General features: G+C 41.4%; 2 protein-coding genes across 6 annotated transcripts in view; both read left to right on the top strand.

The window, feature by feature from the left end:
- Positions 1–3,454, top strand: part of plcb1l (phospholipase C beta 1-like) — a 67,060-nt gene extending 63,606 nt beyond the window's left edge. Inside the window, exon 32 of the mRNA XM_086019165.1 lies at positions 688–3,454. Within this exon, the coding sequence (XP_085875291.1) occupies positions 688–921 (234 nt within the window). The 3' untranslated portion in view covers positions 922–3,454. The remainder of the gene's footprint in view (positions 1–687) is intronic.
- A 3,752-nt stretch (positions 3,455–7,206) lies between these two features.
- plcb4b (phospholipase C, beta 4b) overlaps positions 7,207–12,414 on the top strand; it is a 43,812-nt gene continuing 38,604 nt past the window's right edge. The window contains exons 1-2 of one of the 5 annotated variants that reach the window (XM_086018885.1): positions 7,207–7,443; positions 10,345–10,394. The gene's annotated coding sequence lies outside the window, so the exon portion shown is untranslated. Of the gene's footprint in view, positions 7,511–10,344; positions 10,395–12,414 lie in introns of all 5 variants that reach the window. The other 4 variants (XM_086018881.1, XM_086018882.1, XM_086018884.1 and 1 more) reach the window with 4 other exon arrangements.

Below are 12,414 nucleotides of genomic sequence, written 5' to 3'. Positions count from 1 at the left end.
CAGCATTAAAGCAATTATTGGCACGCAATGAAATGAATGCTGTCATGTGTAATCATTGGATCGGGGGATTCCAGTGCCTTCGAGGAGATGCCGTCGCTAGACATGCATCACCTGTGCAGAGGATCTTGTGACCACCTGCAAACGCGGAGTCTGTTGACATGGGATATACATTAGGGATTTATCCTGTTCCGAACCGCGCTGTGGCGAAATTGAACTCAACCGGATTGTGCGGTGAAAACGTAGCTTGTGTACCAAAGTACGTTAGAAAGTCAGTGGGATATCTCGTGGAATAAATGGCCGGTTGAAGGCTTTGTTTTGTTACGGTATTCAATTCATATTCTCTCCGAGTGAGGTTCCAAATGAGCTTTTGTTTTTCAGAAATACTTCGTTTTAGTTCCGTTTTTTTTATTCGTCTTAGTGTTAGCTTGAGTTTTTTTTTCCATAATGTTTGCAAGATCAAAAAAAGATGGACGATGGATAGACGGATATAGAGAAAGTCAGATGTCACTGACAGATGGCGCATCCAATAGGAAAGCAGTTGGCAGAGTGATTTCAGAGCGCTAACAGCAAAAGATTTTAGTGGGCTTGTATAGGAAAAGGCATCGAGAAAATGGAGGATGTCATAATAAATGCGGTGTCCCTAGCCAAATATGGGCATGTGAACATTTTCCGCCTCTCCATCCGTAGCTGCAGAGTGACCTGGACCAGGAGTACCAAGACAAGTTCCGCCGGCTGCCCGTGGAAATCCAGGAGTTCGTCCAGGACAGCGGCAAGGCCAAACCGGGCGACGCTAACCCGGCCGCTTTCTCCTCCTCCTCCTCCTGCGCCCCCACGGCCGAGCGGCTCAACCACAAAGCGTCGCAGTCAGAGGACGACACCGAGGACGCCTCGCTGGAGCGGGTCTACGACACGCCCCTCTGAAGGCGGACTGCGGGTGTGTTTGCGAGCCGATCTGAGGACTCATTGTGGTGAGTAGCTTTGGTCCGGACCCCCCCCCCCCCATGTAAATAGTACTTCTGTTGTATTTGTACGTCACCTGTGTGTTGTCGTCGCCGTTTGGGCACGGCCGCAGTTTGCGTCACTAACTATTGAAGGAAGAACTTACTTGAACTATTGCACATTTTGATTTTGTTGACGTCTGGTCAGCCTTTACTCCACTACGTGTTTTTTTTTTTTGTTTTGTTTTTTTTTTTGCACTGAGCGCTCACCTCCCGACATTGTGACAGAAAACCCGGGATAACTTAATTCTGTTCTCACAGAACAACGCTGCTATTTCTTTGAAATGCCACCGTTTTACCACTGATCGATATTTGTGCAATCTTTTATTTGACCAGGATGTGTACAGTTTCTGCATGTTACCCAAACTAACTGTAGATGTCACGGTAGCTCTGTAGCAGTTGATTTGAAAGGAGGGATGATTTATAAAAATGATGACAAATATTCAATCATGTAGGACGATTTTGGGAAAACCGCATTCCTACAGTGAAGCTCTGCGTATTTGCGATACGCCATTTGTAAATTCATCTATTGGAATTTTTCTTTTGGAACCCATTCTCCTTTATGCTGAAAAAAAAAAGTGTTGTTTTGTGCTCAGGCCAAAGCAATAACAGTAACAAGAAAGTGAGTTGAGGAGCTTCATTTCGACAAAAGTAGTCTTTTGTCATCATTTCGTGCTGTCTAGTGTAGACAATTCCAAAGTCTTTTGGGGGGCGTCCGACTCACGGATTTTCCCTTTGGTTGCACCAATATCGTAATGAAGTGTTTCCTGGTTTTGAATCACTGATCTTGTCTACATTTACGCCTACTTTTTTCTTTTCTTTAATTCTGGAGTGGAACAGTGGACATTTTATACAAGAAGCAAAATGATCAAAATCGGTCATAGCACTGTCAAACAACGTAATTGTAGGGATTCCTGTTCCCCGTCATGTATGCCATTGCTAGGCAGACTGAGTGCAGCTCCATCATAACCGTCCCATTGCTGGATAGAAAAAACAAATTTGATCCGAAGTCTCACATACTAAGTGTATGACTTCTCTGTATTGAGTATAAAATACATATCATTGCTGTTGGGTGGAAAGCCCTTACGTCCAAATATGGTCAATTTTTTTTTTCTCACAAATCTATGCTATTGGTTTTCCCCACATCATCTGTTATTTTCACATATTATTAAACACATTAAAGTGCTTGAGAACAAATCTATTGGAGACGTCAACAGTCGGAGAAGTGCCGTACAGCTCCACCAATTTTGCATTCCGTGGGAGCCTTGCAGCATTACGTCGCCTCAAGATTTAAAGTCTGGACGTTTTTTAGGCAGTATCAAGTGAAAATAGTTCGCTTGGATACATTTGAGTAGGCCTGTTTTGTTAAAAATCATTAGTCAGTCACAAATCAAGTTTGCAAGTTTGCATGCAGATAAATAGCCTTCGATGTTTTTTTGCATCACTCCTGACCTTTGAAAAAGACAGGAAGATGAGAGGGTTTGAACTTCATTTTGGGATGGTTTTCTCTTGATGTTTGTGCGCAAATGTGTATGATAACAATATACTGTAAGGTGTGAATCTCTCTAATAAAAGACGATTTGATACGTATTTCGATACATGATATACAATACGATTCAAGACCGGTACATTAGTATAACACCAACTTAAATTATTTGGTGTCCGGTAACCAGCAAGATTTTTTTGTATTTTTTTTTTTCTGAGAAGTGGTTGTTTTGGAGATGTGAAGATTCCACCTGACAGCAACAATATGTTTTTTTTTTTTTTTTAAAGACAAAATAGGCCCACATTACTTTTTGTATACAAATTCAACTTAATCAGAGTTCACCAGGCTGAATGTTTTTGTTACAAGTTGTTGAGTCATCTGACTGATGTCATCTGATATTTTATAAATAAATGTCAATATAAATATATACAATGACAGCCTGTGTGTAGAAAACAAAAGGACTCTTTCAATGGATGAACGTATATGACGAGTCCCATACCTTTTTTGGCAACTGTTTTCCTTGTTGTTGATGTTGAATGTGTGGAATGCGTCACTCTATGATGATGATGATGATGATGATGATGATGAAGCTGTGTGATATTTAATACTGTGGTATCCCTACTGACAGAGTAACACTTGTGGAAGAACAGTATGTTATTTTTGACCACAAAAGAGAGAACAAAAGAAGCCTTTTTATTGATTTAGTTAGTAATTTATGCATCGTCTTGACTGACTACTTTGATTTAAACCGTCGCACCTGCACTCTTGCATTGGAACGTGTATGCACTCTGGAATTTTAAATGTGTGTGTGTGCATATATATATATATATATATATATATATATATATATATATATATATATATATGGCGAAAAGGCTAATATATGACGTGGATCAAATAACAGTATTGTGTAAAGGGAATTTTGTCTGTAATTGTAAAATGTAAAATAAATGTGGCTGTTATTATTGTACATTGCAAGGGTGGATTTGTGTTAGTTTGATTTTTTTTTTTTTAACAATCTTTTTACCATTCATTTATATTACATTTTTTCCATCACTTCATCATCATTTTCATATTTAGACATCAGACACCATGTGTGTCTGTGTGTATATTTACTATATATATATATATATATATATATATGCAAAAATCCCCATTGTGACTAATGCAGAAGTTGCATAAGGACACTTGTGACGCTGTGTACGTTATGTGTGCTGCACTGATAATGGTGTGGGTGGGGGTTCCGTGTGTGCGTGGGGAGAAGGGGAAGCCCTTAACGACCAACTTCCTGTCATCTCCTTGGCAACAACAATTCTCGACAAAGTCCCAAGAGGAACGTGAATGGCGGCCGAGCAAACGCCGCTCTTCTGCAAACACTGGACAACTTGACGGATTTTTCGCTGCAGCGGATCCGAGATTTCAGCTCAGTGAGCAGCCAAAGGATTACCTCCTCAAGTGGGCTTTTTCTTTGGATTTTTCTTTGCTGGCAAAGATTAATAGTAGACGAATGGGATTTTCACCCAAAAGTGAGGTTTTTTTTCCCCCGCCAACATGAAGAGACTCACCTCCCAGGCACATGCTGTGAACTGTGAAGGGTGAGTATGCCATTCATTTCTTCTTTTCCTTTTACATTTTGTGACAGTTAAGAATATGATTTGAAACGCTTCTTTTGTTTTTCATGAAGCTTTTAAAATGGCCACAGTTTGACCCAGAAACAGATTTATCGAAGGAAGAAGGAAAGAAACAAGGATGCTATCAAAGGATTATAGCAAGGAAATAAGTATAAGGGAGGAAGGACTGAAGGAAGGAAGACGAAAAGATGGGAAGAAGGAAGCACAGAAGGTATGTAAGTAAGGTGGAAAACGAGGCTGTATCGGTGGACGGAAGGATGGAAGATGGGAAGAAAAGGATGGAATTTAAGGAAGGATGATGGGAGTAAGGAAAGAAGGAGTACAGAAGGTATGTGGGTAGGAAGAAGTAAGGAAGGACGGAAGGTGGAATGGAGGAAGGAAGGCTAGAAAGGAGGAATGACTGAAGGTAATAAAGGGAGGCCATTTTGGAACCCTAACCTTGATATTAGCATAATTTCAAATGTTTAATTCATCTGGGAAGCTGTCACAAGAATAAACTGTATTCAGTATATGCAGTTGTAAAAAAAACAAAAACAAAAGAAAACTGTAGGCATCAACAAGTGTCAAGTTTTGCATGTTTGACATGGCAAGCAAGCGGTGACTGGTCAACCGGCGGGATCCACGGAGATGAGACGAGCCCCCCCTTCCAGGTCTCCCCTAACGAGCGGCGTGACCGGTTTCAACGAGATTGAGCACGTTACGTAAACGCAGTCGGAGGCTGAGGATGGCAACGAGGTGTCCTTGCAGTGGACGTTAATGAGGCACTCCAACACGCTGCTGCTAAGGTAGGACAAACATTCACACACAAGTGGATACACGCGCAGCGTAAATTATACATTATACAACGTATACTCTACATACTGTACATGCGCTGTGTTCGCTGAGCATTGTTGTATTCGTGCACGCTGCATTTTTTGGACGCGGCTCGTTCGACTGCAAGTGTGCCAAATATCGCGGCCGGTGCGTATATTGAAATGTTGGAATATAAAAGAAAAAAAAAAGAACACTAACATATCAGAATAAGCACAGTAAGTGTGTGATGTGTGTGTACCTTGGAACCATAATAAATATATCCTGTAAAATTGCAAGAACCAAGGTGTAATGTTATGAAGCTGAAGTTATTATATTATATTAACGGTCCATATCTTAGTTTGGAATGGTAAAAAAAAAAAAGTAAAAATGTCAGTGTATGTTTTTGGGTCGCAAAATTACAAGCCTATATCATAAAACTAAGATGTTTTTGCCAAATTTCAAGTTAATTCTCATAATTACATTTGTCTCAGAATAGTCTAATTTAATCCTCATTTTCCTCAAATTGAGATTTCTTTCCCCCCTCCTCATAATTCTGTATTGCTACACTTCTAACTAACTTTACCATTTTATTCTAATATCTCGCCCTTATTCTCAAAATATCTTATTTCTTTATTGTACCCTTTTCCCATTTTTTTTTTTCATCTTTTGATAATTTAACTCTATTTTCAGAACAATTCAATTTGTAAAATGACTCCCTTTTTCTTGTCAATCAACACCTTTTTCCCCCGTACATTTAGGGCTTTATTTTTGTGAAAGTTATACTTCGTCAAGTGTTATTGCAGATATTTAGTGACAAATGGAAGGGCGCGTCTTTATAGCCATCTGTGCAACAGCTCCAATATATTGCCTTGCACCTTTGCAGCAGACTGTCTAAATGTCGACGCTTTTCATTGTGTTTTGCTTCATAAAAAACGAACTTTTTGTAGCCTTGAAAAACTTTGGCAGCCAATAATATGGAGTCACACGAGTAAATGCCAGGAAGACAAATTATTTACTGTAAGAAACAGCTTTTTAAAAAAAATCATTTGAATTCGACAGAACATCAATGAAAATGTCACAAGCGAGTACCTGTCTATGCGTGATGTGTCCTAAAACCTGTTGCGTGACTGCCGCGTGTTATTTGTTCAGTCTAACAACCTGCGGATATTCTCCTGACTTTTGTTTGCTGTGCCAATAGTCTGCAATGTTTTATTTAGCGGCAGATTTTCGCCTGACTCGCAGCGCCGCCGCCAAGCCGCCCGCGCCACATTTACGTCGCTATACTTTGCGTTCATCAAATGTGTGTGAGCGTGTGTTTTTGCGGAGTTTGTGCTATCTCAAGCTGGCGTGGCTGCAGGAGTGACTCGTTGTTGTTGTCCGCATGCAAAACGTCAGTGCCGGTTACGATCATTCCGCATTGATTTTTTTCTTTTTCCACCACAATTCCTTACAAATTTGTTGTTTCGAGACACGGCGCGCGTTTTATTTTCAAGCTCACAGCAACTTCGAAATGGCTCTGTGCGTGCCTTTTTCGTGTTATTTCAACAGCCATAGTGATGGCCTGCATTTTCCAACCTTTTCTTTGGCCATCGGGCAGCTACTGTAAGATATTAATATTTCACTCTGTAATTTTGGTAGCTCATTTCGCCCCGAGACGCTTTAGAGATTTCAATGAAGCCTGCATCAGCTCAAGACACCCGTGCCAGATGTAAACCACCAAGAAGCAAATTTCGATCCAGAATGTCCCGAGAGTATCAAGACTTCATTGTGCCCCGAACAGACTCGAGCCACTTTGCGCCAGATACGGCAAAACATCCCCAGGACATTTATATCAAGATTTCTGACACTGGGCGACAAATTTGCATCAGAATGTCTCTTTAGTCTTGAGATTTCATTGTACCCTGCACCGACTCAAGACGCCCAGTACGGGATGCAGTGAAGTAGTCCAAGAACATGAAAATAAGACGCCCGAGCTGGATGCACATCTTGTACTAAATCACCTTTTTTTGGGGTTATTTTTGCCAAGCTTCAATGAACAGTGTGTCACCATTTTCTCCCATGCATATCGTTACTAAGTGGTTATTTCTTTGTTGACAAGTGCAGCCTAGTGTGGGTGGAGTGGGGCGGGGGGCACTTTAGTGTTTGCCCCCATCAAGGCACGGAGGCTCCACTAGTCAGCTGTTAGATAGGCAGGGAGGAGCTGGATGTGCTTGGGCTGGATGACTCACTCTCCGCGCACTCATTCACTCTCTCTCCCTCTCTCTCTCTCTCTCTCTCTCTCTCTCTCTCTCTCTCTCTCTCTCCCCCTCTCACTCACTCACACACACACACACACACACACACACACACACACACACACACACGCACACACACAGACACACGCAAACATAACAAAAAGAAGAGCAGCTTGTTGGTCGGACGGCCGCCGCTCAGTCTTCACGAGCACCCGGACGACCAACATCACGAGCGGGGAGACCAAGAGGAGGCAGCCCGGGAGGGAACGAGCTGCACCGGACTGCTTGCTGGACTCCTCTCGGTACTCGGCATCCTTCCTCTTCTTCGGAGATTAAAAAAAAGAAACACATAAAAAGCCTGCAAATCTCGTAAGAAGCTAGCTACACTCATAGTGGTTTAAAACGCTGCTTTTACGCTTGTTTGCAAGCCAACGCTCGTTTTTTTTCTCCTTCTTTTTTAAGAATGAAAAAAAACTCATTAGAATTGCTCGCGTCACATTTATTACACGCACAGCTGGAGACAGTTGTTAGCTCGTGGCTAACTCGCTAGCGTGCCATAAGCTTGAAACGTTAGCAAGTGAAAACATGATAAATATGCTTTTATGTGTGTATGTGTGTGCGCGTGGTGGGGGGCTTTAAATGCAAAAGAGGTGAGAGTATTGATGTTTCCACGGTGGGTGGGTGGAAGAGTAGCGGCGGCGGTGGTGGTGGTGGGGGGTAGTCACAGCTAGCTGTGTAGCGGGACAGAGGCGGACTGCAGCCGGGCAATGACAAAGCCAGTGCCCGTCGTGCAAATGCTACTGGAGTGTGTGTGCGCGTGTGTTTCTAGCAGGTTGTTTACTGGAGGTGCTGTGCGGGGTGTGTGTGCGTGTGCGTGTGTGTGTGTGTGTGTGCGTGTGTGTGTGTGTGTGTCCCAAATAATATTGCTGCATGCAAGGTGTCATTGCTCAAGGTCTCTCCTCCAGCATCATGGAGGCAATAAGAGGAAGACTGCATTTTTTTTTTTTTTTGTTTGAAGCCTTGCAACCTCGTGTTATTTTCCTGAACCTGCAGAGGTACTTATAGTAAAATATGCAAAAAGTATAGGTTGTAAAATTTGCGCAATAAAATCATAATGGTAAAGAAGTATAGTCTTTGTTGTTGGTGTGGACCATTGAAATATGACGAACATAAAGTTGTAAAATTCCCGATAATTCCCATTTTAATTTTACAGGGATAAAGTGTTAATGCAGGAGAGAAAGTCTTCATATGATTTGAATAATGATGTAATCTTGACCCCCATAAAAAATTTTTTTTACAATACTAAAGCATTGCCGGCAAATAAAGTAAATGTTTTATCATGAGAATAAAGTTGTGAAGTTGCCAAAACATAATATTGTAATATTAAAAACATGAAGTCATTGGATTCCCGCCCCATTGAAGTCGGCAGTGACCACTCCAACAGCAGCGCAGCCCTCCATCTCGCAGGTCCGACGGCGAGCGCTCGTTCCCAAAGTTATCTTTATCTGGGCAGAGATACGCCAAACCCTGTGCAGGTTTTACACCGGTCACAAAAACAGCCTATAGTCTTATAGGAATGAAGTCATATTATTTGGGTTGAAATTAATTTTCAGGGTGGAACATTAAAATGTTGTGAGAAATAATTTTTCAGGGCGGAACGTTAAAATGTTGCAACAATAAAGTTGGAATATGAGAAAAAGAAATCAAACTTTTATGCGAATAAAATCATAATAGTGCCCAAAAATTGGATTCTACTATTATAACAAAGACGAAAGTTATGCCACAGGAATTAAGTTGTTTTTTTGGGCGGGATGCTGAATTATTACAAGAATAAAGATGTAATATTCCCAGAAAAAAAAATGTAATTTATGGGAATAAAGTTGTAATGTTAAGGGAATACATTTTATTTTACGTTGAAATATTAGGAAAGTAAAGTTATGATATTGTCAGAAAATACAATTGTATTACAAGAATGCAATCAGAATATTGTAAGAGTTTAATTGTAATATTTAGGTTGGAAATTTCACATGATAAAGCTGTATTTTTACGGTAATAATGTCATAAAATATGAAATTGAGGGTTTTAAATGAAAAGGTTAAAATGTTACAAGTATAAAGTTATTTTATGTCGATAGAGCAAACGTCAGCGGCAACATGTCTGTTGCTCAGTGTGACAAGTGTTTGATCACATGCACCCAGCAGATTAAGTGCTCCTTATTTGTTCAGTGTAATAACCCGCAGGCAAGCCGTTGGGTTTATTTGCTCTATAAACAGCTCCAACTCTACGTGTAGCATTTTCCAGAAACTCTGACTTTTTATTTTCCTTCATGTCAAACCATCTTCTCAAAGATGGCACCGTGTTGGGGTCGTGTGCTGCCATTTTAATTCCATTTCCTCAAAACAACAAATAATTCCAAAATCTGTAGATTCCGATTGTGGTCAGTGTTGATAATTATAAGCTTTTGCATTAGAATACTGCACATCACATTATATATAAATACTAGCGTGTGCCGGATATCGATACCGATACCAGGTAACACCGTTTGACACATTGCAATGTGCGTCAGAAAGACTTAAAGGTCCTTGTCCACAATGGCAGCATCTGTCATTGTGTTAATTGAAATGTTATGTTTTATAAATACTAGTGGTATCGGTATTTGGTATCAGTGAGTACTAAATATAATGGTATCGAGCATCCAAAGTGTTGTGGTGTAGACATTTACCATCACACATGGTTGTAGAAGGGAAGGTGTTTGGCTCCCTCCCTAGATAAACATATTCATTTTTGAAGGTCCTTTTCAGCTTTACAGATGCAATATTGCCACAAATGGTGGAATCGGTTTTAGTATGGATCGTTAATTGGGGCACAACGTCTATCAGAGGAGTTCTTCTCCCTCTCTGCTCTTTTGTGTGCCTCCTTTGTTTGTCATTTACGTGAGCAGCTGCCAGTTCCATCAAGTCACTTCCGTACTTTCGCCTCATGTTGCTCCTGAGGACGTTTCATTGTCGCCGCTTCGCTCTGATAAGGCGCGTGTGTGTGTGACTTTGTTGGTAAAGGTGATTTGTGCGGTGTTTTCCCGGGCGGGGTGGAACCCGCCTCCTCCCTGGCAAGCTTCCGACTGTAAAGCAGCCAAACAAGTCCCGACCGTGTGATGGATGAAATTTTCTCCCCTTCTTACCGTATGTCCTTTTTTGTCTCTGCAGGCTGGCCAAGACATGAGAGTTTCCTGCTGAACGTAATTGATGCAGAACTGGTGAGGTTTTTGGGGTTTTTTTCTTTTTACGACAGGTGATTTTTCTTGTGTTATTAGGCCTTGCCTCTTGAAACTGCTTCGTCATTGTTATTGTTGGGCTAAATAAATCGATATTTTGAGGGTGTTTTTTTTAGATAGTTGTGCCTTGAGGTACAAGTGATTCCACTTTTTTCGAGATATGAGCCGTTGTTTGGCTGATTTCTTTATTTTTTGTGCTTTGACTCAATCCAACTCACTTCACACCAAGCAGCACTTTGGCAGATAGTGAACAATTCTTCATAATGTGGAGGCTTCAAGTCGTTTATTGCCACTCCCAGTTGAAGTTTACTGTCAAACTAAACCTCAAACAAAGAGAATTACACTTTGTGCATTTAAAACAACCATATATCTTAGCCTTTCATTGCCTTTAAATGCCTAATTCCTCCATGCGATGTTGTCTGATTGATACCAAATATGAACCGTGTTTACCGGACAGAAACTTGACAGATTTGTGAGTTTGCGTCATTGTGTGTGGGCGGGGAAATTTGCTCTAAAAGCAAGGCGTGGTGTGCATGCGCCGCACCGTGACAACACATCAGTCATTGCGAAACAGTCTGCCGCTGCTGCTGTGAGGCTCCCCAGAAGGACGCCGTAATGAGGCAGGGAAGTGATTGCTCTCCATACGAGGTTCTCTGCGTATTATGTAATCTGTATTAATGATGACATCATGTGTAGCACGAGGCCCAGCGGCCGGCGGCAGCTGATTAGCGTTTACGTGTTTTGCGCCTCTCCTTCTCCATCTCGCGTTTATGTTCACCGTGATCGTGCCGACGAAAAAGTCAGGTAACAGTCACTCTCATCTAAAAACGCATTTATAGATTAACAAGTCATAGTAAGTTGATACACGATCATGCATTTGGGGCTGAAAATTGAAAAGAAAGAAATTGAACCAAAGAAAAAGAGGTCATATGAACACTTTTTGTTTTTCCGTAAAAAGGCGTCTTCAAAGTCACGTAAAAAAAAATGAGAGCAAAGAAGAAAACAAACAGACAACGCAGAATGCGAAATGTATTGCTACCTCGTGGTAGCGTAGCCCTAAATGTAGCCCACTTTTTTTGAATATACCAACCAACTATAAAATCGATCTCCAAAAGCCATTGAAAGCTAAATGGGGCCTTTTCTGCTAGCGTTCTGTTCGATGCACGCACACACGTGAACACACGCCATCTTCCCCCATGGCTGCGTCCACGGTGGGGATACACGTGAATGAAATTTGCTCTTCCAATTAAACTGCCGACCTTCGCTCCAGAACGGCAGAATACTCGACGGCGTCCCGTCCTCTGCTGGATTGCTATTATTATACACAGATGGCCCGCTAAAGGCTCTTCAATAGAAATCAGCAAAAAAGTTAAAAAAAAAAACAGCAAGTGTGCAGATTATTAAAACTGTACATATAGAGAGTTTTTTTTTTTAGATATTATGTTTTAAATGCGTTTTTTTAAACGAATGTCTAAATGCAGGATTTCCCCCCGCCCCCGTTCCACGTGTTATAGAGTGCTGTTTGAGTGTCAAATAGAGCAGAATACTTTGCACTGCAAGTTTGCCGTTCTGACACATGACTCGCAGATGACTTGACAGTAGTAGGAATGTTGCGCCCTCATCTTTTCACCATCCCGCTGTCTGTGTGCCGGGAGCCAATGTTACGAGATAATAAGTCCGAGTAATGATGTAACATTTAGCCACCGATATGCGGAGCGTGGCGCGTTCGTGCCTTTTGACATCCAAAGCCGCTGGCCTTGCTTTTTAGGCAGCATAAAGGATTGATCCTCATTTATGGCCTACATTTTCAACGCCGTCCTTTGAACTTTATTGCTCGTAAAGGAAAAAAAACCGAGGAGTGCATTTGAGGATTATAAACGGGGGGGCAATGGATTTCCGAAGTCAGCGCCAGATATTCATCAGCAGCCACTTCACGTCGCTGTCATTTAAACAAACATCTGGACCCCGGCTTATAAATCCATTATTAGGAGGCTGTCATAAC

This window comes from Filicampus tigris, chromosome 20 (genome assembly GCF_054856515.1).
Source record: "Filicampus tigris isolate MCC_2025a chromosome 20, RoL_Ftig_1.0, whole genome shotgun sequence".
In the NCBI taxonomy this organism is placed as follows: domain Eukaryota; kingdom Metazoa; phylum Chordata; class Actinopteri; order Syngnathiformes; family Syngnathidae; genus Filicampus; species Filicampus tigris.
Note: the sequence above shows the minus strand (reverse complement) of the source record. Positions and strands in the feature narration are given on the sequence as shown.